General features: G+C 42.9%; 1 protein-coding gene across 1 annotated transcript; it reads left to right on the top strand.

Moving 5' to 3' along the window:
- Nucleotides 1–3771: 3771 nt before the first annotated feature.
- On the top strand, nucleotides 3772–23316 carry LOC106606524 (centriolar coiled-coil protein of 110 kDa). Its single transcript, XM_082976374.1, has 14 exons — nucleotides 3772–3952; nucleotides 4925–5115; nucleotides 7661–7789; nucleotides 9291–10581; nucleotides 10942–11063; nucleotides 11656–11806; nucleotides 13805–13914; nucleotides 14139–14255; nucleotides 14476–14577; nucleotides 14748–14864; nucleotides 19703–19773; nucleotides 19954–20019; nucleotides 20557–20616; nucleotides 20909–23316. Exons 2-14 carry the CDS (start codon nucleotides 4951–4953, stop codon nucleotides 20994–20996), a joined length of 2589 nt encoding a protein of 862 aa, XP_082832500.1. The 5' UTR covers nucleotides 3772–3952; nucleotides 4925–4950; the 3' UTR covers nucleotides 20997–23316.
- The last annotated feature ends 1299 nt before the right edge of the window (nucleotides 23317–24615 follow it).

The raw sequence follows: 24615 nt of genomic DNA, 5'->3' as shown, positions 1-24615 counted from the left end.
ATGTAATATATAATGGATATGGAACGAGACAGGAACAGTGTCAGCAAACAGGTAACACAAACAAAAGACAATCAATGCAGCAGCGGGGAACAGAGCAAGGGAACTGACAAATATAGGGGAGGAAATAAACAGATGAGTGAGTACAGGTGAGTCCAATATCACTGATGCGCGTGACGAGGGAAGGCATATGTGTGCAATGAATGGAAGGAGTGCGTGATGCAGGGCAACCTGGCACCCTCAAGCACCAGTGGGGGAAGAGCGGGAGCAGACGTGACACAAATCCTTTTCAATCTGGTCATATGAAGAGAAATTATAGATAAAACCTATCGGTGCCCATTGGACATAAACATTACACAACAAGTTGCAAGTGGTTTGGATGGAATCAGTGGATAACTGCAATCACTAGCCTGCTATTCAGTGGAGTGGGTGTGTGGTCCAAGTCTGGGTATAAGGGTCTTTTTTCCAAGCATAAAAGGGTCAACATTCACATGCAACAACATGGACCAGAAAAGACTGAATACATTGCCATGCTGTATCCAGCACGACTTCTGCCACGTTCAAAACAACTGGAAACTCGGAACAGTGAATTCTCAGACTTCAGTGAGTTCAAGACAACTGGGAACTCTGGGGGGGGAAAAAAATAACTTTGACTGGGAAAATACGTTTTGAAAGGTCATCCAACTCGGAATTCCAAGTCGGGAACTCGGGCCTCTTTCTAGAGCTCCCCAAGTTCCTAGTTGTCTTGAAAGCACCATAAATCCAAAGAATGCCAAACTTTGATGACAACGTTTGATGACACAATTTGCCCACAAGAAGAACCGCCACACCACCTTCCTGTTCAAGTGAGCACAGCACAACAAGGTCAGTCCAAAAATGTATTGTATGCTGCTGCATATATGATGTAATGTGCCAGGGAGATGTGTATACCATAGCTAAGAAAGTAATACTAAGTATATGTTGTGTAGTAAGCTGTTAGTAGCCCATGTGCCTCACCGTAATAATTTGGTCCCTTTCCCCTCATAACTTAGCCTACTGTTCTGACTTGGTGGTGCACATGTAGCCTGTTTTAGAGAAATGTAATCATCGAATATTGTAATAGCTTTCATTGGCGGCTTATATGCCCCCTTTATTTGTCCTATGGTTCTGACATGGTGTACAGGGAGAATACTGTAAGAACAGCCCATGTTCTGAATTCCGTCACTGTACATTTCAAAAGTGCTGAACAAATAGTTTTATTGACTACGTCCATTCTAGCTCACTCAATAATGTCTTAATCGAAATTGTCCCCTTATGACATAGTTTTTACATCTCAATTGTCAGGGGAAACCACATTTCTTTAACTCTCCTGTTGTGTTCGTTTCATGTTATTTAATTCTGTGTTCCCGGTCCAAAATGACCACCCCATTATAGCTGATTATAAATCCATAATAATACGATATTATCACCTAATGTTGTTAGATCTTTTTATCAACTTAAGTTCTTGTGAATATTACATCAGTTATCCACTGATTACAACTCGTTTATGAGTAAAAGAAAAGCATAATGTATGGATTATTTTGACTATAACAAATACTCAGATGAAACATTTTGTGCTATTTATCACAGACTACTTCGTATCAAAGTTTAACAAGGACTCTCCTCCTTACCAGTGTCATGATCAAAGATATGATCAAGAGCCTCACATACAGTATGTTGTTTGGTCATTGTGCTGTCAGAATGAATTGTGAGTAAGGCCTCAAAAAAGCTTTATATACCAGAGCTGCGTGAAAAGTTCTATATATTATTGAAACAATGTTGCGATTGTTTGTGAGAATTCTAACAGGTGTGGTTCCCGTGGGGGAAAGATTCTATTGGGGAAAGGTTCCTGTGGGGGTTGCCATGGAAGCCAAGAAGGGGAGTGAGGTGTGTGTGTGTGCTCAAACACACATGCATGTGGGGGTCTGGGAGAGGATGAATGGGCATGTGCCTGAACTCAATTTTATACACTAATTGTAGGCTCACCCATTCATTTCTAATGACCGGTCATTTTTGACTGGGAACACCACAGGTGTACAAAAGTTATGCCCTGTGTAGACAAAGTCATGGAACCTTATGACAATCAGATTAAATTAACTATATTTTTCCGAGAGAACTTGTAAATCGGTCCAATTCGACCAGAACACAGCAGGAGGGTTAAGCAAGTCAGCCGTATCAGCTATTATTTTTTTAAAGGCAGTAAATGAGGCTGAATGAATTGTTTCACTGCCAGACAATTCTCCGCTGATAGCCAGGTGTAGAAGTGGTAAGGATTCACTCCATGCTGCTGAAAAGAAAGCTCTGCTGTTGGGACAGCTGTATGTAAGCCCTAACAGTTTGTGAGCAACGTTTGTCACCGTTATAGTGCAATTAATGTCTTGTTGTGTTGTGCAGTGGCTTTTCTGGCATGCAACAAAACATTAGATTTTTTTTTTGCCCCACCAAGATTTAGATGCTAAAATCACCACTGAACACATTTTAAGGTAACTATGTTCAACTGTACCAACTCTGTTTATTTAATCTACAAAATTCTCTTAGAATAAGAATAAAGATATTTCTCAATCTCATGTTGTTTTATGTTATTGTAATTTCTGCCATACTGAACTGACAATGCAATCATTTGTAGGTTCACCCACTAATGCAATATATTGATAAAGGATGTGACAACTACTTTCTTAACGGAATCAAGTGTTCAGCCATCTGCCCTTTTCCAGAAACATCCATATTCTGTTTCTCTCTGTCTCATACAAAATCCATATCTGAATAAGCTAAGAAATAACACAGTTGGATTGAAATATATGAATTTGAATTGGATATTATTGATTATGCATTATACACTATTTCAAATTTGCTTTCATTTGTAAATTACATTGTCAAATCACTCAACTTGAATGTGAGTCGTGTAATACTTTTACAGATTCAAGCGATCATTATGATGACTGAATAATGATTTATTTCTGAAATTCTGACATAGATAAAGATGTAATACATTTAATTCAACTGCTAATAATACTAGGTACATTTCATATTCACAAATGCAAATGGTCTAATTCAAAATCAAACTTTTTTCACTTTATAAATGAATTTAAACAATATGGCACTACTTTAACTAAAATTAAAAACAAAAAGGCAATTAAAACTTGTTGTATTATTAATTACATTTACATTTACATTTAAGTCATTTAGCAGACGCTCTTATCCAGAGCGACTTACAAATTGGTGGATTCACCTAATGATATCCAGTGGAACAACCACTTTACAATAGTGCATCTAAATCTTTTAAGGGGGGGGGGGGGGGGGGTTAGAAGGATTACTTTATCCTATCCTATCCTAGGTATTCCTTAATGAATTTGATTTGTTTGTTTAGGATTCCTGGCAATGTAAATAGTTTGTTTGTATGCTTGTTTGCATGTGACTATTCCTCTTTTGTTTGGTGATATTTGTTAATATATATATATATTTTTTTAAGAAATAAAAAATAAAATTTAAAAATAAAATTATGATGACTGATCGGTTTCCATTTCAGTCCCAAATGCCTATATATATGATCTTCCCCATTGGTGTCTATTGCAAAAAGGATATGACAGGATTTCCTATTTGGCTCAATTTAAGCCTGGTGGAGCCATCATCATATTGCTTCTTATTAAAATCATATTACACTTTTCAACATTGGAGGCTGAGGCTAGGGGAAATTAAGGTGCTTGGGATAGAAATGGAACTGGGCCTAAATTATGTTGCTAGGAGGCGCTGTTGCAACCGGAAGAGGTCGATGTGATGAGGACCATTTGAGAAATTCACGATTCTGAAATGCTATAAACAACAGAAACCATAAGACAAACGACGCCAGGAGATATTCATTTGTCTTCAACTTTGTATTTAGGGGAAGAAAAGAGATACACGAAGTCATTGGTTGTGGATGTCACGCTAGAAAATCAGGGTAAGAGGAGAGGGATGGGCACGGACAAAACCCGCTGTCAGACAACCACTGCTGGGCACAGCTGTAAAAGCATGGCTTGCTTTACGAGTCAAATACTATTACCATGCCGCAAAATGTAGTGAGGCTTCACTGTTTGCCAGCCAGACTATTCTGCTACAATGTATCAAAGTGTAGGCTAGATGCGCTTGACTGTAATTTGTATCATGCCATGTAATGAGTGGACTATAACACCGTACAGTGCTACTGTATGTCTTCTACTAGCCGTGGCTGTTATTTACTTACTCTGGGGGAACCAATAATAAGACAGGAAATTCACACACTGACCCAGGTGACTTTTCATTACATCTATTCATCCATGAAATAACCACATTATCAGGAAAATGGAACTGGTGTTGCAGGAATTATCTGACCATACTTATTCTGGTCGAGATATTGGGTCAGTGGGGCATTCAATCCGGTTGCTTAATTATTTGATCATGAGGATGTCATTCATGCTCAATCAATGTGGGTTAACTACAGGTTTAAGTAAAATATTGTGTCTGTGTGTGCTTGTGTGCGTGTGTACACCTTCATTGTCTTTGCTGACAAGCATTCCCTTAAAAGCAATCACATTGATCAGAAACATGATTCCTCATCATCCGCTTCTCAAATGGATACTGGAAATATTCCTGCGTGCCCATGCCTCTCAGAAAAGCATGAGTGGAATGTGATGCGTGTGAGATATACAGTAACTAAAGACAGAGCCCTCCTTGTGTTTGTTTGTCTGGCTCTTCCAGCTGCTCATAGCTTGACAGCAGATAGTGCCTAACCCCACGCCTTCATGGTTCACACACACTGCAGAGCTTCTTCTTGTGTTGACATTTAGCCTACAGGTTCGATCACCTGGCTCCAGTGTCTTGTCAAATACCCTCTCTCGTTGGATACTGTACCGCTTTATGACTATTCTGCTGACTGTGTCTCTGTTGTAAGCAGCAGTTTTGAGAGGCTGGAGCCCAAACATGGACATGGAGAGTTACGAGGACTTCTGCCTGCGGAGCCTGGCCAGACTGCAGACTGAGAGCCAGGGGAAGAGCCAAGGCCAACAGACAGGCTGTGAGCCAACTGGTCCTGTGGAAGCTCTCTCCTTCATCCACTTCCATGGAAGGGCTGTGCTCTCACCCTTGGTAAGGACATAGTCTGGGGGAAAGGGCAGAAGGTGCGGAGAGCTGTATAGACATAGATTTAACATAAGGTCAGGGGTGGAATTGGGGGCAAGGTAGGAATGGAGTTGTATCAAAGTGAAAACATTAACATGTTAAAATGTGTTTTTCTGTTTGTGAATTCCAGGATATTAGTGTCTTTTTTCCAATTTCTCCCCAGCATTGGATGTACTGTAGATGTATACCATGGCTTTGTTGAAAACTAGTTTCTGATTGTCTTGAAAGGCATTCTAGAGCGTGCATTATTTCCCTATAACGAACAGTATATCAGCACGGTAGAATTCAATGGCTACAGTTCTTACAAGCTCTTTGAAATTTAAATCATTATTGGCATTGTTGATTTCGATTTTCATAATATCAAGCTAGGACTGATGGTTTGGTTAGCTAAACTAGCAAGGCTGTTTGCTTGGTTACCAAAGCAACTACAGTAGCTGTCTAGTAAACTTGCTATCTACTTCAGTGAATGGTGAACCCATTTGTACCTGCAAATGAACACATTTCTAGAGGCAAATGTGTTCAATTATAGCCATGGCATAAAAGGGATAATCAACAAGGTGCTATGAATTCTAAGAAAAATAATGTCACTCCTTGGAAGGTTAGTTCCACTCCGCTAGTGTGTCGTGGAACACACCTTCCACGTCGTTCATTATTTTCCATTGGACTCATAGCCCCTTGTTGATTATCCCTTAAGTACATTGTATATATTGTGGGCTAAATCCTAACCATAGCTATTATCCATTAATGTAATTCCAACCTTTGCATAAAAGGTAAAGGGAATAGTAAATGTGCACAAATGTTTGAGTTAAGTTAAGCATACTTATATCTAATTAGCATTCAGCCCAGTGAGAATAGTTTGTTGTCATGGGGGTGGCTTTGCTTTCTCCCATGACAACCACATGGTTCCCCAGGAGAGTTTGTGTATGTGTGGGTATTCTCCTGTCTGGGGGTTTGTAACTCTCAAGTTGCATGGCAACCAAATGCAATGATCCTTTGGTTTACAATGTAGCAATGTGAGCAATGGGCATTGAGTGGACACACACACCATTATGCCCACACACACAAATATCTGGCTTAACCATTTTGTAATTCACATGTCTTAGAGAAAGAGTCACCATAAAAAACACGTAATTGTTTATTTTGTTAAATCACAGAGTATTAAAGGGGCAATCAATTGCTTCAAAGCATTATCCCTGTCCCTGTTTTGGTAAAAAGATGGGGATGGGGCTTGAGAAATGTAACCACTCTCAAATTCATAGACAGACAAGGCTGACCATCCATGATATAAAAAGTATAGTTTTAACTATGTTTTGAGGCTATATAGTGTTGGTTTACATTTACTTTGTTTACAAACAGTGGAGTAAAACAAGCTTATATTTTGGGTTCTGATGGGGTACTACAGTTGAACTAAGCTCATAAGTTATATTCTTCAAGAAACAATAGGTACATATATGTAATGCGGTGCGTACTGGCGGCAGAGAAGTCAGGCGCAGGAGAGCGAAAGCTGATTTACAACGGTGTCGTTTATTAAAACATAAACATCCGTCAACAGAACAATACATGAAATGGGTCAAACAAAACCCGGTAATAACCAGCATACCGTGCACAAGCACTACAAGAAACAATTACGGACAAGGACATGGGGGGGAACAGAGGGTTAAATACACAACGTGTAATTGATGGAATTGGAACCAGGTGTGATGGAAGACAAGACAAAACCAATGGAAAATGAAAAGTGGATCGGCGATGGCTAGAAGGTCGGTGATGTCGACCGCCGAACGCCGCCCGAACAAGGAGAGGGACCAACTTCGGTGGAAGTCGTGACAATATAATTAATTTACAAGTCCAAAAATTGATGCAACTACAGATTGCCCTTTTAGTCATCACTGGATATGATACACATATCTTACCAATAAAACTCAATATTAGCGTAAGTCGGAATCAATATATGTCCACTTCATGACCTTAGTTTTGAGAGTGGGGATAGAGAGGGGTGTGTGTTTGTGCATGCCTTGTGGGTTTGTGTGTGTGCATCTGTGCGAACGTGTGCAGGAGATGAGGTGGAAACTGAGATGTATTTCCAAACCTCCTGCCAAATGAATGACCACAGGGACATATACTTCCCTCAGATTACACAGACCCACAAAGAATTTGAAAATAAATCAAATTTTGATGAACTCCCATATCTATTAGGTGAAATACAGTGAGGGAAAAAAGTATTTGATCGCCTGCTGATTTTGTACATTTGCCCACTGACAAAGAAATGATCAGTCTATAATTTTAATGGTAGGTTTATTTGAACAGTGAGAGACAGAATAACAACAACAAAAATCCAGAAAAACGCATGTCAAAAATGTTATAAATTGATTTGCATTTTAATGAGGGAAATAAGTATTTGACCCCCTCTCAATCAGAAAGATTTCTGGCTCCCAGGTGTCTTTTATACAGGTAACGAATAATGTATGTGTGTGTGTCTCTCTGACTGTGTGTGTTTATTGTGATCCAACCTCAGCTGAGTGTGGAGCAGCGCAGCGAGATGTCCCAGTACAGACAGAGGGCTGCCCAGCTTGAGGTGGACAGACAGGCACTACGCAGCAGCAGCCTGCTGGCCAGGGTTCAGGACATTCTGGACAATGCTCAGGTCAGTCTCAGACAACCATTTCCCAAAGACTCCAACCACCCAAGCCGTAGACCAGGGATCATCAACTAGATTAGCCGCCGGGCCAATTTTTTTCTTGAGCGGATGGTTGTGGGAACAGATTTCCCATATTAAAATCAATTGGAGCTGATTTCCTTGTGTTTTTACAGTTTTTTTTAATCTCCAACAATGAAAATTCAACAAACATTTTTTTTTTGCTCAGAAATTTGGGAGGCCAAGTAAAACCACTAGCTAGGGGAACCCTGCCATAGACTGTTCTCTCTGCTTCCTCATGGCAAGCGGTACCAGTGCATCAAGTCTGACACCAACAGGATCCTGAACAGCTTCTATCCCCATGCCATAAGACTACTAAACAGCTAAATACAGTATCTAACAAAATGGCTACACAGACTATCTGAGTTGACCTTTGTATTTTATTCTTATTTTTACACTGACTCTATGCACACTCACAGGGCCCTACACACTACACTCACTGATACTCCAACACACATACAAACACTCACTGATTTGCTCACACACACACATACAAACACTCACTGATTTGCTCACACACACATACAAACACTCACTGATACTCCAACACACATACAAACACACACTGATACTCCAACACACATACAAACACTCACTGATACTCCAACACACATACAAACACACACTGATACTCCAACACACATACAAACACACACTGATACTCCAACACACATACAAACACACACTGATACTCCAACACACATACAAACACACACTGATACTCCAACACACATACAAACACACACTGATACTCCAACACACAAACAAACACACACTGATACTCCAACACACATACAAACACACACTGATACTCCAACACACATACAAACACACACTGATACTCCAACACACATACAAACACACACTGATACTCCAACACACATACAAACACACACTGATACTCTAACACACATACAAACACTCACTGATACTCTAACACACATACAAACACTCACTGATACTCCAACACACATACAAACACACACTGATACTCCAACACACATACAAACACACACTGATACTCCAACACACATACAAACACACACTGATACTCTAACACACATACAAACACTCACTGATACTCCAACACACACACATAATATGTGCTTACAGTGGCTTTGGAAAGTATTCAGACCTCTTGACTTTTTCCACATTTTGTTACGTTACAGCTTTATTCTAAAATTGATTATATCGATTTTTCCCCTAATCAATCTACACACAATACCCCATAATGACAAAGCAAAACTAGTTTTGGGGAAATGTTTGCAAATCACATTTACATAAGTATTCAGACCCTTTACTCAATACTTTGTTGAAGCACCTTTGGCAGCGATTACATCCTCGAGTCTTCTTGGGTAGTGCATGTTATAAAGGGAAAAGGGTGCTTTTTCGGACGCAGCCCATATCTGATTATTTGTGTTAATTCCCCTCTTCTCTCGGCCTCTCTTAGGTGGACAAAGTACCAGAGATGGAGGGTAAAATGGATCTACCAACTCCACCATATTGCCTTTCCCCAAAACCTGAGACAGTGAATGGCTACACCCTGGTCACAGACTCCCCTGGGCTACCCAGGGGCGGTGGTGTGGTTGGGCTACACATTATGGATCGGCCCACCACCCCTCAACCTGAGTCCCCCATAGTCCTGAATGGGTACAGGGCAGAGGAGAGAGAGAAGCAGGTAGAGGAGGAGAGGTGGGAGGTAGAGGAGGAGATGAGGAGGGGAGAGGAGGAGATAGGGGGCGGTCAGGATGTGAGTTTCCAGAGCCTTCTGAGGAGGTCGAGGGAGTATGTGGAGAGAGAGCAGGCCCAGAGGGGGTCAAAGGTCATCGGCAGGGTCACTTCAACCACCCCGCCTGTGGAGAGCCTCTCTGACAAGGAGAACGAGAGCCGCAGTCCTCTGGGAGAGATGAAACCTGAACAGGGGTACAGCCTGCGCCACAGTCCGCTAAACCCACCTCAGACCCAGGCCCACATCCAGCAACAGAGTCAGTATCCTGCCCAAGCTCAAGCCCAGTACCAGGCTGTGTGTGACCCATATGACTCTCGGTTTAGCTGCCTCTCGTCTGGCCTCCCCGACCCTTACGCCCTCCTGCCCAGCCCTGAACCCAGCATGAGTCCCCGCCCCCATCGTCGCCGACCACGTCCAGTGTCCACTGGTAACATCATGATCTCCTTCCCCATTGGCTCGGCCGACCTCATCCCCAGAGGGCTAGTGGGGAGGCACCAGGAGAGCGCTGTTGTCATGGCGACAGGGGTGATGAGGTCACCAGAACGGGGGTCAGGCATCAGTGACGATAGCAGTAGTCGTCGTGGCAGCCAGTGTGGCACCAGCCCGGTCCAGGAGAAGAGCTGCAGCCCAGTCAGTACCTCCGGAACTGGTTCACATGGGCATCATGATGTCATCAGCTCCGGGTTTCGCCGGCGCTGCCACACCCTAGACAGCCAGCTCCACTCCTCCCATTCTGCCTCAGGACCTGGCATGGACCGCAGCCAGGAGAGGCTCCCGCGCTTAATGGGGGGAGTGCCTCGTTTGGCCCCGAGCCGTAGGAGCCCCGCTGTCCCCCTGAATCAGTCCTATGAGGTGGAGAACCCCTCGGCCACGCTGCTAAGGCCCCACGTGAGACCCTTGACCCCTGACCTCTCTCCTTGCCAGATGAGGCTGGAACGTGAGGGGCCTCAGGGGCCCCATGATGGACGGATCGCACCCATCTCTTCTCTAGAGGAGCAGGACAGTAAGACAGGTGAGAGAGAGAGAGAGAGAGAGAGAGAGAGAGAGAGAGATCGTTGTAACGTAGTGTGTATGATATAAGAGAGTGTTATGAAGAAAACTATACAAGGCAGTCTGTACTCTGTGATTAATTTGTCTTGAATGTAAAGTCCACTACTTTTCGTGCAATCATTGAAAATCATTTTGTGTGTGTGTGCGTTCATGCATGTGTGTGTGTGTGTGTGGTATGTGCGCTTGTATGTGTACGACCGTCTGTGCATTTGTCTTTTTTTTTGTGTGTGTGTGTGTGTGTGTGTGTGTGTGTGTGTGTGTGTGTGTGTGTGTGTGTGTGTGTGTGTGTGTGTGTGTGTGTGTGTGTGTGTGTGTGTTTCAGAGGAGACCCAGCGACGTGTGAGTGCTCTGGAGGAGATGCAGAGGCGTCTGGAGGAGGAGCATGCCCTGCAGATGTCTCTTCTCATGGCTGAACAGGAGAGAGAACAACAGCGCCTCTGTCAGGTCAGGACATGGAACCATGGCATGTTGACCCTGCTCAATGTATCAAAAGCCACATTTGTCACTATTCTTCCACAACTATCAGCATTCCTTCCTAGTTTGTGATATTATATATAGTATATGCAGACAGAATGTCACACAGAGAATTAAACTTTAAAGCTACAGTCTGGGATTTGGGAAGCTGTTTCTTGGATGTCAAGGCCTGTCAGTCCTTGCATCTAGAGCTCTGTCTAGTATGAATTTGAGAGGGGTTACATTTCCCTAGCCCCACCCCTCAGCTGTATACCAAAACAAGTGTTTTTGAATCCCAGAATGTGGCTTTAAGTTCCATAAGTTTGAATATGTTAGCATTTGCCAAGTGTTTTGTTTGGCTGCTGTAGAGAAGTGACTGTACAATCCTCAAGACTACACATCCGTCACGGGACAACGCTCGTGTGTGTGTGTGTGTGTGTGTGTGTGTGTGTGTGTGTGTGTGTGTGTGTGTGTGTGTGTGTGTGTGTGTGTGTGTGTGTGTGTGTGTGTGTGTGTGTGTGTGTGTGTGTGTGTGTGTGTGTGTGTGTGTGTGTGTGTGTGTGTTTCTCTGTGTCTTTATTAGGAGCTGGATGAGAAGGGGAAGAGGCTGAGAGAGCAGGGGTGTGGCCGGCTCCTGAGTGGGGACGGTGGTGGCCTCAGCCCTTCCTGCCCTGGCCTTAGCCCCACCCTGAGTGCTACTGATAGGTCACCTAGACACAGTGTACACAGCATGGGTAGGTGGACTGTGGCATGGAAGAATGACTCACACACACAAACCATTACCTTGGTAGATGTCATTGGGTTGAAGCATTGGGAAATATAACTATTTTTTCTATTACTACACTGCTCAAAAAAATAAAGGGAACACTAAAATAACACATCCTAGATCTGAATGAATGAAATAATCTTATTAAATACTTTTTTCTTTACATAGTTGAATGTGCTGACAACAAAATCATACAAAAATAATAAATGGAAATCCAATTTATCAACCCATGGAGGTCTGGATTTGGAGTCACACTCAAAATTAAAGTGGAAAACCACACTACAGGCTGATCCAACTTTGATGAAATGTCCTTAAAACAAGTCAAAATGAGGCTCAGTAGTGTGTGTGGCCTCCACGTGCCTGTATGACCTCCCTACAACGCCTGGGCATGCTCCTGATGAGGTGGCGGATGGTCTCCTGAGGGATCTCCTCCCAGACCTGGACTAAAGCATCCGCCAACTCCTGGACAGTCTGTGGTGCAACGTGGTCTTGGTGGATGTTGCGAGACATGATGTCCCAGATGTGCTCAATTGGATTCAGGTCTGGGGAACGGGCGGGCCAGTCCATAGCATCAATGCCTTCCTCTTGCAGGAACTGCTGACACACTCCAGCCACATGAGGTCTAGCATTGTCTTACATTAGGAGGAACCCAGGGCCAACCACACCAGCATATGGTCTCACAAGGGGTCTGAGGATCTCATCTCGGTACCTAATGGCAGTCAGGCTACCTCTGGCGAGCACATGGAGGGCTGTGCGGCCCCCCAAAGAAATGCCACCCCACACCATGACTGACCCACCGCCAAACCGGTCATGCTGGAGGATGTTGCAGGCAGCAGAACGTTCTCCACGACGTCTCCAGACTCTGTCACGTCTGTCACATGTGCTCGGTGTGAACCTGCTTTCATCTGTGAAGAGCACAGAGCGCCAGTTGCGGATTTGCCAATCTTGGTGTTCTCTGGCAAATGCCAAACGTCCTGCACGGTGTTGGGCTGTAAGCACAACCCCCACCTGTGGACGTCGGGCCCTCATACCACCCTCATGGAGTCTGTTTCTGACCGTTTGAGCAGACACATGCACATTTGTGGCCTGCTGGAGGTCATTTTGCAGGGCTCTGGCAGTGCTCCTCCTGCTCCTCCTTGCACAAAGGTGGAGGTAGCGGTCCTGCTGCTGGGTTGTTGCCCTCCTACGGCCTCCTCCACATCTCCTGATGTACTGGCCTGTCTCCTGGTAGCGCCTCCATGCTCTGGACACTACGCTGACAGACACAGCAAACCTTCTTGCCACAGCTCGCATTGATGTGCCATCCTGGATGAGCTGCACTAACTGAGCCACTTGTGTGGGTTGTAGACTCCATCTCATGCTACCACTAGAGTGAAAGCACCGCCAGCATTCAAAAGTGACCAAAACATCAGCCAGGAACCATAGGAACTGAGAAGTGGTCTGTGGTCACCACCTGCAGAACCACTCCTTTATTGGGGGTGTCTTGCTAATTGCCTATAATTTCCACCTGTTGTCTATTCCAGTTGCACAACAGCATGTGCAATTTATTGTCAATCAGTGTTGCTTCCTAAGTGGACAGTTTGATTTCACAGAAGTGTGATTGACTTGGAGTTACATTGTGTTGTTTAAGTGTTCCCTTTATTTTGATGAGCAGTGTATTTGAAATAGGGAGGTGCTTTACAAAACCCTTACGGCGTTTTAGTTTTTTACCTCTCCTCAGCTTGTACATTTCTTTTGTCTTTTAATTCTCATCTTCATATTGTATTGTCTTTTTTATGTGCAAATTCATCAATAAAATACCAACCGAACTGTTGACACAATAAATGCATATACTATAACAATGGTTCCCCCGTAGGTCTCAGAAAGGTAAAGCCATCTTGGTAACGTGATTTGTTCATTGCCTATTTACCTGTTTCTGTGTGAATGTAATGTGTAAAATATTTCTTTCCCCTCTCTCTCTCTCCAGGTTTCTCCTCTCCACTGAGCTCCAGTGCTCCCTCTCCCTCCATGCAGCCTCCTGTCTACCTGTGGGGGCCCACCTGGGGGGCCAGCAAGCCCCGGGGAAGGCTCAGTCAGGTGCTTGTGTGTGTTTGTGTGTATGCGTGTGCTTCTACATATGTGTGTGTTTTCCAACTGTTGGTGCTCCCTCTTGTCTCCATTTCCAGAATCTTGTTCGATGTATATGTGTGTTTCATTGTATTATATTAAATATATTGTATGATAAAACAATCTTCTCTTGACTGAGTGTAAGTTGATTTCCATGTGTCTATTCCTGCACTATGCTACTGCTCCTCACTCAGGTTGTGACAGTTGAACAGCAGAGGGCGCTGTGTCGTCTGGGAGCCATCAGTTGTGGGTTCCTCACCCGCAGACTGCTCCAGACAGAGAAGGTGAAACAGCTGCGCCAGACCGTTCAGGTGAGAGCACTCTTATATCTGCACACAGAAACACACTTGTATACACAGTGTAGATGTATATACTACTATATAGTGTAGGTATGTAGGGGAATAGCAACTGAATCATAATGGAACTGAAACACAGTCATATTGGACTTTGACTGATTTAAAGACGATCACCTTTAATAATTCATCATTTAAATGGTATAATTTTTAAGTCTGTGTGTGTGTATGGTTTTAGGACACACAAGAGTTCATCCGCTCGTTCCAGACTGAAGCTCCACAGAAGAGAGGTTCCATATCAGCACAGGACCTATCTCTGCAGGAGAGAGTCAGGGCACAGGTAACACTCAGAGAGAGAGAGAGACAAACACACACACACACACACACACACACACACACACACACACACACACACACACACACACACACACACACACACACACACACACAGAAAGTGGAACCGGATGAGTATGAGTATTGATTATATTGTGTGTGTGTCTCCTCCTTCAGTTGCGTGCGGCTCGATATGACGTCCATGACATCTTCTTTGAGATGCCCCTGGAGGAGAGGCTGGCTCTGCTGCAGCTGGACAGAGAGGTCCGCACAGAGAAGAAGCTACGAGAAATGGTAACCTGACTGGACGTTTCACCTTTCAATCACAGACTTAGACCAACCACAACACACTGGGTGGGACTTTTAACTGTCAGTCACACAAATAGGCCAATCATAACAGAAGGACTTAAACCTTATCACTCTCACAGTAAAAAAAATCACAAAAACAAGTGTAAAATCCCTTAGAAAAAGTGACAAAACATTATTTCACTTTTTGAAGCAGAGCCTAGACCCTAAGGCCGCAGCCTGGCAGAGACAAATGAAGAGTTTATTTCCAAAACGCTATATCTACCAATTTTTCATATTTTGTGTTTTTTCGCAAGAAATTATTACTTTTAGGTACCTTCATGATTTTTAATTCATAGATTTTTAAGTGTGTATTAAAATGTGTTTTTTTGCAAAACACTATATATCCATTGTTTAACTGGAATGCAATGTTCGTATACTGTATATTTGACTGTGACTAGCTATCTTAAGATGAAGGCACTAACTATAATTCACTCTGGATAAGAGCATCTGCTAAATGACTAAAATGTAAAATGTAGATGTTTCACATACAGATCTCATATTGATTCATAAATGTTTTTAAATATGGATGTCACAAATGTATTTCTTTCTTTATAATTTTTTTTTATTTGTTACATTTGGTTGTGTAAAACCTGAGAGTGAGGCGGATATTTTTTTATTTAACCTTTATTTAACCAGGCAAGTCAGTTAAGAACAAATTCTTATTTACAATGACGGCCTAGGAACAGTGGGTTAACTGCATTGTTCATGGGCAGAATGACAGATTTTACCTTGTCAGCTCGGGGATTCGATCTAGTAACCTTTGTCTCTAACCACTAGGCTACCTGTCTCTAACCACTAGGCTACCTGCTGCCCCAAATAGTGTTTTGAAAAAAAACACATTATTATTTGTCTCTGAAATGAAACCATCAAGTGAGATTTCAAACAAATACATGTCTGTCATTGAATGCCATGATTAGATAGTGAAAAAACACACCAATCTCTTTCATAATTTCTTTAAACAATGAACATTTCTCAAAATGGATGTATAGCGTTTTGGAAAGAAAATCTTCAAATGAAAACATCCGATTTCATCTATCAAAAGTAGAGATTAGTTCAACTTTTGATATTCAAAAACATACGTAAAAGACGCTCCTTCCTCTCTGTTGTCCGTCAACGTATGAGCTCCATGGAAAAACCTTAATCTCTGTCTGACCCTGGCCTAATACTTACTGACCCTGGCCTAAAACATACTGACCCTGGCCTAAAACATACTGACCCTGGCCTAAAACATACTGACCCTGGCTAAAACATACTGACCCTGGCCTAATATATACTGACCCTGGCTAAAACATACTGACCCTGGCCTAAAACATACTGACCCTGGCTAAAACATACTGACCCTGGCCTAAAACATACTGACCCTGGCTAAAACATACTGACCCTGGCTAAAACATACTGACCCTGCCTAAAACATACTGACCCTGGCCTAAAACATACTGACCCTGGCTAAAACATACTGACCCTGGCTAAAACATACTGACCCTGGCCTAAAACATACTGACCCTGGCTAAAACATACTGACCCTGGCCTAAAACATACTGACCCTGGCTAAAACATACTGACCCTGGCTAAAACATACTGACCCTGCCTAAAACATACTGACCCTGGCCTAAAACATACTGACCCTGGCTAAAACATACTGACCCTGGCTAAAACATACTGACCCTGGCCTAAAACATACTGACCCTGGCCTAAAACATACTGACCCTGGCTAAAACATACTGACCCTGGCCTAATATATACTGACCCTGGCTAAAACATACTGACCCTGGCCTAAAACATACTGACCCTGGCTAAAACATACTGACCCTGGCTAAAACATACTGACCCTGGCTAAAACATACTGACCCTGGCCTAATATATACTGACCCTGGCTAAAACATACTGACCCTGGCCTAATATATACTGACCCTGGCCTAAAACATACTGACCCTGGCCTAAAACATACTGACCCTGGCCTAAAACATACTGACCCTGGCTAAAACATACTGACCCTGGCCTAATATATACTGACCCTGGCTAAAACATACTGACCCTGCCTAATATATACTGACCCTGGCCTAATATATACTGACCCTGGCTAAAACATACTGACCCTGGCTAAAACATACTGACCCTGGCCTAAAACATACTGACCCTGGCCTAATATATACTGACCCTGGCTAAAACATACTGACCCTGGCCTAAAACATACTGACCCTGGCTAAAACATACTGACCCTGGCCTAAAACATACTGACCCTGGCTAAAACATACTGACCCTGGCTAAAACATACTGACCCTGGCTAAAACATACTGAGCCTGGCCTAAAACATACTGACCCTGGCCTAAAACATACTGACCCTGGCCTAAAACATACTGACCCTGGCCTAAAACATACTGACCCTGGCTAAAACATACTGACCCTGGCCTAAAACATACTGACCCTGGCTAAAACATACTGACCCTGGCTAAAACATACTGACCCTGGCTAAAACATACTGACCCTGGCTAAAACATACTGACCCTGGCCTAATATATACTGACCCTGGCTAAAACATACTGACCCTGGCCTAATATATACTGACCCTGGCTAAAACATACTGACCCTGGCTAAAACATACTGACCCTGGCCTAATATATACTGACCCTGGCCTAATATATACTGACCGTGGCTAAAACATACTGACCCTGGCTTAAAATGTACTGACCCTGGCCTAATATATACTGACCCTGGCTAAAACATACTGAGCCTGGCTTAAAATGTACTGACCCTGGCCTAATATATACTGACCGTGGCTAAAACATACTGACCCTGGCTTAAAATGTACTGACCCTGGCCTAATATATACTGACCCTGGCCTAAAACTTACTGACCCTGGCTAAAACATACTGAGCCTGGCTTAAAATGTACTGACCCTGGCCTAAAACTTACTGACCCTGGCTTAAAACATACTGACCCTGGCTTAAAATGTACTGACCCTGGCCTAAAACTTACTGACCCTGGCTAAAACATACTGAGCCTGGCTTAAAATGTACTGACTCTGGCCTAAAACTTACTGACCCTGGCTTAAAATGTACTGACCCTGGCCTAAAACTTACTGACCCTGGCCTAAAACATACTGACCCTGGCTTAAAATGTACTGACCCTGGCCTAAAACTTACTGACCCTGGCTTAAAACATACTGACCCTGGCCTAAAACATACTGACCCTGGCCTAAAACATACTGACCCTGGCCTAAAACATACTGACCCTGGCCTAAAACATACTGACCCTGGCCTAAAACATACTGACCCTGGCCTAAAACGTACTGACCCTGGCCTAAAACATACTGACCCTGGCTAAAACATACTGACCCTGGCCTAAAACATACTGACCCTGGCCTAATATATACTGACCCTGGCTAAAACATACTGACCCTGCCTAATATATACTGACCCTGGCCTAATATATACTGACCCTGGCTAAAACATACTGACCCTGGCTAATATATACTGACCCTGGCTAAAACATACTGACCCTGGCCTAAAACATACTGACCCTGGCTAAAACATACTGACCCTGGCCTAATATATACTGACCCTGGCTAAAACATACTGACCCTGGCTAAAACATACTGAGCCTGGCTAAAACATACTGACCCTGGCTAAAACATACTGACCCTGGCTAATATATACTGACCCTGGCTAAAACATACTGACCCTGGCCTAAAACATACTGACCCTGGCTAAAACATACTGACCCTGGCCTAATATATACTGACCCTGGCTAAAACATACTGACCCTGGCTAAAACATACTGAGCCTGGCTAAAACATACTGACCCTGCCTAAAACATACTGACCCTGGCTAAAACATACTGACCCTGGCTAAAACATACTGACCCTGGCTAAAACATACTGACCCTGGCTAAAACATACTGACCCTGGCTAAAACATACTGACCCTGGCCTAAAACATACTGACCCTGGCTAAAACATACTGACCCTGGCCTAATATATACTGACCCTGGCCTAATATATACTGACCCTGGCCTAATATATACTGACCCTGGCCTAAAACATACTGACCCTGGCCTAATATATACTGACCCTGGCTAAAACATACTGACCCTGGCCTAAAACATACTGACCCTGGCTAAAACATACTGACCCTGGCCTAAAACATACTGACCCTGGCTAAAACATACTGACCCTGGCTAAAACATACTGACCCTGGCCTAATATATACTGACCCTGGCTAAAACATACTGACCCTGGCCTAATATATACTGACCCTGGCTAAAACATACTGACCCTGGCTAAAACATACTGACCCTGGCCTAATATATACTGACCCTGGCCTAATATATACTGACCGTGGCTAAAACATACTGACCCTGGCTTAAAATGTACTGACCCTGGCCTAATATATACTGACCCTGGCCTAAAACTTACTGACCCTGGCTTAAAATGTACTGACCCTGGCCTAAAACTTACTGACCCTGGCCTAAAACATACTGACCCTGGCTTAAAATGTACTGACCCTGGCCTAAAACTTACTGACCCTGGCTTAAAACATACTGACCCTGGCCTAAAACATACTGACCCTGGCTTAAAACTTAAATGACCCTGGCCTAAAACATACTGTCCATGATTCTGATGTGTAACTGTATCTCACTGTGTGTGTGTGTGTGTGTGTGTGTGTGTGTGTGTGTGTGTGTGTGTGTGTGTGTGTGTGTGTGTGTGTGTGTGTGTGTGTGTGTGTGTGTGTGTGTGTGTGTGTGCGTGCGTGCGTGCGTGCGTGCGTGCGTGCGTGTGTTCGATAGGAGAAAGCCAGGACTCCTAATGACAGGGTGCTGTCTGCTGCCACACAGAGGTCACTGGACAGGAAGAAGAGGTGAGGGGGTGGAGTCCTGTGAGACGGGTTAAATGATGGCTCTGTAATCAAACCAGATGCCTTATCTGAATTTGTACCAGGAGATCAGACTATGATAAAATATCACAAATATATTTATTTGGCTGACATTATTGAGATAAAAGCATAATTATTCTGATGTGTATCGTTCTGTTCTCTCAGGGTGGGTGAGTCTCCAGGACAAGCCAGGAAAGTACAGAAGAAGCCAAAGAGCCCTCCCACTAACAGGTACAGTAGAGAACAGTGCTGCCCCCTACTGACTGCACATAAGTGGCTCTTACTGTCTCCTATACCTCACATCTCTTACTGTCTCCTATACTTCACATCTCTTACTGTCTCCTATACTTCACATCTCTTACTGTCTCCTATACTTCACATCTCTGACTGTCTCCTATACTTCACATCTCTTACTGTCTCCTATACTTCACATCTCTGACTGTCTCCTATACTTCACATCTCTTACTGTCTCTTGTACTTCACATCTCTTACTGTCTCCTATATTTCACATCTGACTGTCTCCTATACTTCACATCTTTGACTGTCTCCTATACTTCACATCTCTTACTGTCTCCTATACTTCACATCTCTGACTGTCTCCAATACTTCACATCTCTTACTTTCTTTCTATACTTAAAAAAAGCTGTACATATGAAATATTTATCCTCCAGATAGGGGAAAGTGTTCTAGGTGTCAGTACAGGTCAGTGGTACACTATCTATGTACCCTTTCTGTCTTTCTCTCCTCATCACCCTCTCTCCCCCTCAGGATCCTGAAGCCAAGTCAGGGTCAGAACGCCTCAGTCCCAGGTCAGCTAAACCGACAGGGGTGAATACAGTCTCCAACATTTCTCTACTTCTCCCCCTTTCTTTCTTTCTTTCTTTCTTTCTTTCTTTCTTTCTTTCTTTCTTTCTTTCTTTCTTTCTTTCTTTCTTTCTTTCTTTCTTTCTTTCTTTCTTTCTTTCTTTCTTTCTTTCTTTCTTTCTTTCTTTCTTTCTTTCTTTCTTTCTCTGCCCTTCTTCTTTAATTCCTTAACGCATACAAAATAAATAATACAACTATATTTTATAATGAATAAAAATCACCCCATCTCTCCCTCCTCTCTGTCTGTCAATCTAAGTCTGTCTGTCAGGAGCTGGTACAGAAATACCCCTGAGGACAGAGTGAGACGCTCAGACAGCCTGAAGAAGCAGAACTCCCTGGGTTAACAGGTTCCTCCCTCAGTCCCTCTATGACCCCTCACTCCCTGACCCTTGACCTCTGGGCCTTCTATCAGCCCCATGTTCCACTATGGTTCGATCACCACCAATGCTACTAGTCCCTCTAACCTCCCTCTAACCTCCCTCTGATGGTTCAGTCCAGTGCTCTCTGCCCAAAGTCCAGTGCTGTCTAGCTAACAATACATTTGGTAGGGTGTGTACCCTACCAAATGTATTGTTACTATAGTTACATAGATTTTTCTACTATTACAAACTTATGAACAGTTCATGTATTCCTTAGGTTTGAATGCTGCTGTGCACTCTTGTGCCAAGATAATTAATGCATTAATGCTGCTAGATAGCTATATTTGCTGCTTAACTTGCAAAGACTTTGTAGCTAGAGGCCTTTTGTAGTGGATATGTAGTAGGGACACGGACTCATAAAGAAGCTTGACAAAAGTAAAGGAAGTAGATTCCGTTAGAGGTATGGATTGTCTTCTGACAGGTGGCGTCATTCCTCCTCTCATTTATAAAAAAAAAAAAAATGTAACCTTTATTTAACTAGGCAAGTCAGTTAAGAACAAATTCTTATTTACAATGACGGCCTACCCCGGCCAAACCCGGACGACGCTGGGCCAATTGTGCGCCACCCTTGGGGACTCCCAATCATGGCCGGATGTGATGCAGCCTGGATAACCTCAACATAGTCGTCAACATAGACGTGGCGCTATCTAACGTAAGACAATGAGAGGTTTGTGAAATGTTAAACACACCGGCGGCCTTTCCAGACACAGACACACCTCAGAGATAGATAGAGATCATTGTGTGATTACCTAGCTTTAACCCTGCTATCCCATACACCTCAGAGATAGATAGAGATCATTGTGTGATTACCTAGCTTTAACCCTGCTATAGTAGCCATCACCCTCTGCTGGTAGTCACAGATAGTTGCCATGTAAAAAAAGGTATTTTAAACATACAGTATTTATTTCTTATATAGTTTTTGAGTTAAATCGCTCTCTTCAACTCTCTGCTCTGTGTGAAGTCTGGAACATTTCAAATTGGTTTGTGTGTGATGTGTGCAATTTTAAAATATCAATATGTTTTGCTGCAAAACGTCACGGCCAAATGAAAGAAAATGTACAGTTGAATGTACTATTGTCTTATTTTACACTGTACCAAGAGACACATGCTTTGGTTTCAGATGGTCTGTTTACCCGGCATGTTTGAGCTGTAGTTGACAGACCAACCTATGTCTCTGGAGAGTATTTAAAATATCCCATACAGAAATGTAGCTGCCTTTCACAAACAAACATGACTGAGATTTTTGGAATATCTGAAAGCTGCCAGTGTATATGAGAGGATTTACAGAGAAAACATTTAACAATGAAAACAAAAGTAACTCACCACTGTTCAGTAGCTATAGCATCCTTATCTCAAAGCAGTCTTCTTGTAGCCTGGCTGACGCACAGGCCCACATGGTACACAGTGAGAGGAGAGCTTGTGGTACATACAAACGCATTAGCCAGGCAAGTCTTCTTTCCCCACCTAGGGGCTGATGTATACCACCTAGGGGCTGATGTATACCACCTAGGGGCTGATGTGTACCACCTAGGGGCTGATGTATCCTACCTAGGGGCTGATGTATCCTACCTAGGGGCTGATGTGTACCACCTAGGGGCTGATGTATCCCACCTAGGGGCTGATGTATCCTACCTAGGGGCTGATGTATCCTACCTAGGGGCTGATGTGTACCACCTAGGGGCTGATGTATACCACCTAGGGGCTGATGTATCCCACCTAGGGGCTGATGTGTACCACCTAGGGGCTGATGTGTACCACCTAGGGGCTGATGTGTACCACCTAGGGGCTGATGTATACCACTTAGGGGCTGATGTATACCACCTAGGGGCTGATGTGTACCACCTAGGGGCTGATGTGTACCACCTAGGGGCTGATGTATACCACTTAGGGGCTGATGTATACCACCTAGGGCAATCCTAGGTGGGATACAGCATACACTAAGGTGTTATTAATGTGTCATTCTGTGAAAGAGTTGGATACTGACCCTGAGTCAGTTGCTAAGGGGATTTGTATATTAATAACTGGTGTAACTATGTCTCTGTTTAAACAGCCCTACACCACCATACATGGCCTTTTGTAGCAGTGACAGATTTCTGGTGTTGTTATTGACTGGCTTTGATTAATTTAATTAGCAATTTGTGTATTGAATACAAAAAATGTTGTAATTTTTTTCCTGTTTACAGCCTGTGCTTGATGTATTTATTTCCGAATTACCAATGATATTAAATATTGATATTTGAATGTCTGTGTTGTATTCATGTAAGTGAATAAATTCAGTGGCAGTAATTTTTATTGCGGGAAAAATCATGACATTTCAAACTGAGATAGCGATGACATTGAGTGATCAGAAATGAATGATCAACAGAAAACACACCATGCTGTTGTAGAGTCCAGTAATATAGTACAGACTAAACAGATGTATTATTAAGTTAACATCTACAATATAAAATGTCATACATTGTTACAAATCACACAAAGATACTGTATCTATCCATATTCATGTAAAAGGACTACAGTATTTATGTAAAAAATACAAAACAATTCCAGTAGAACCGTTTTAAACATTTCTCGAATCCAGTTCATGGACCAGCACAGAGCTCTTTGTTGCTGACAGGTGACTGGTAAGTGATTTCTCAGGCCTGAGAACGATGGGCTTTCCAGTACAAATTAGTTTGAGAAATATTGCTCTATAACAAAGTTTACATTCTAAGTGACAAAAGTACATCTCTTAACATGGAGTATAGCAAATATACAAGATTAATAACATGCTGATCCAAACATTTATCATTATCCAGTATATATATATATATTTTTTTTTTAACCTTTATTTAACTAGGCAAGTCAGTTAAGAACAAATTCTTATTTTCAATGACGTCCTAGGAACAGTGGGTTAACTGCCTTGTTCAGGGGCAGAACGACAGATTTGTACCTTGTCATCTCAGGGATTCAAACTTGCAACCTTTCAGTTACAAGTCCAACGCTCTAACCACTAGGCTACGGTGCCGAGTTACTGGGCTCCCGAGTGACGCAAGCGGTCTAAGGCACTGCATCTCAGTGCAAGAGGTGTCACTACAGTCCCTGGTTTGAATCCAGGCTGTATCACATCTGGCCGTGATTGGGAGTCCCATAGGGCGGCACACAATTGGCCCAGCGTCATCCGGGTTTGGCCGGGGTAGGCCATCATTGTAAATAACAATTGATTCTTAACTGACTTGCCTAGTTAAATAAAGGTTAAAAAAATAAAACTCCTACCCATAACCTTTACAATACTAATATTAAACATACAGGCATTGTACTGTTGCGTTAGTTAAGGGTGCATATCAAATAGGCTATGACAGAGAAGAGAAAATACATTGAGACAAAAAACATTATTATGATTATCTAATTAGCCTGCAAATCCCAGATTGACTGTGATTTTAGACAGGCTTTTCTTGATCAGGCAGTTGTTGTTGCATTGGTGCTGCTGGGCAGTGTCTCGTAGCACTTCTTCATCTCTTCATATTCCTCAGAGACATCTGCAAAGAAGCATTGACATAAGCTTAAA

The sequence above is a fragment of the Salmo salar genome, chromosome 06, assembly GCF_965601325.2.
Source record: "Salmo salar chromosome 06, fSalSal1, whole genome shotgun sequence".
Lineage (NCBI taxonomy): Eukaryota > Metazoa > Chordata > Actinopteri > Salmoniformes > Salmonidae > Salmo > Salmo salar.
Note: the sequence above shows the minus strand (reverse complement) of the source record. Positions and strands in the feature narration are given on the sequence as shown.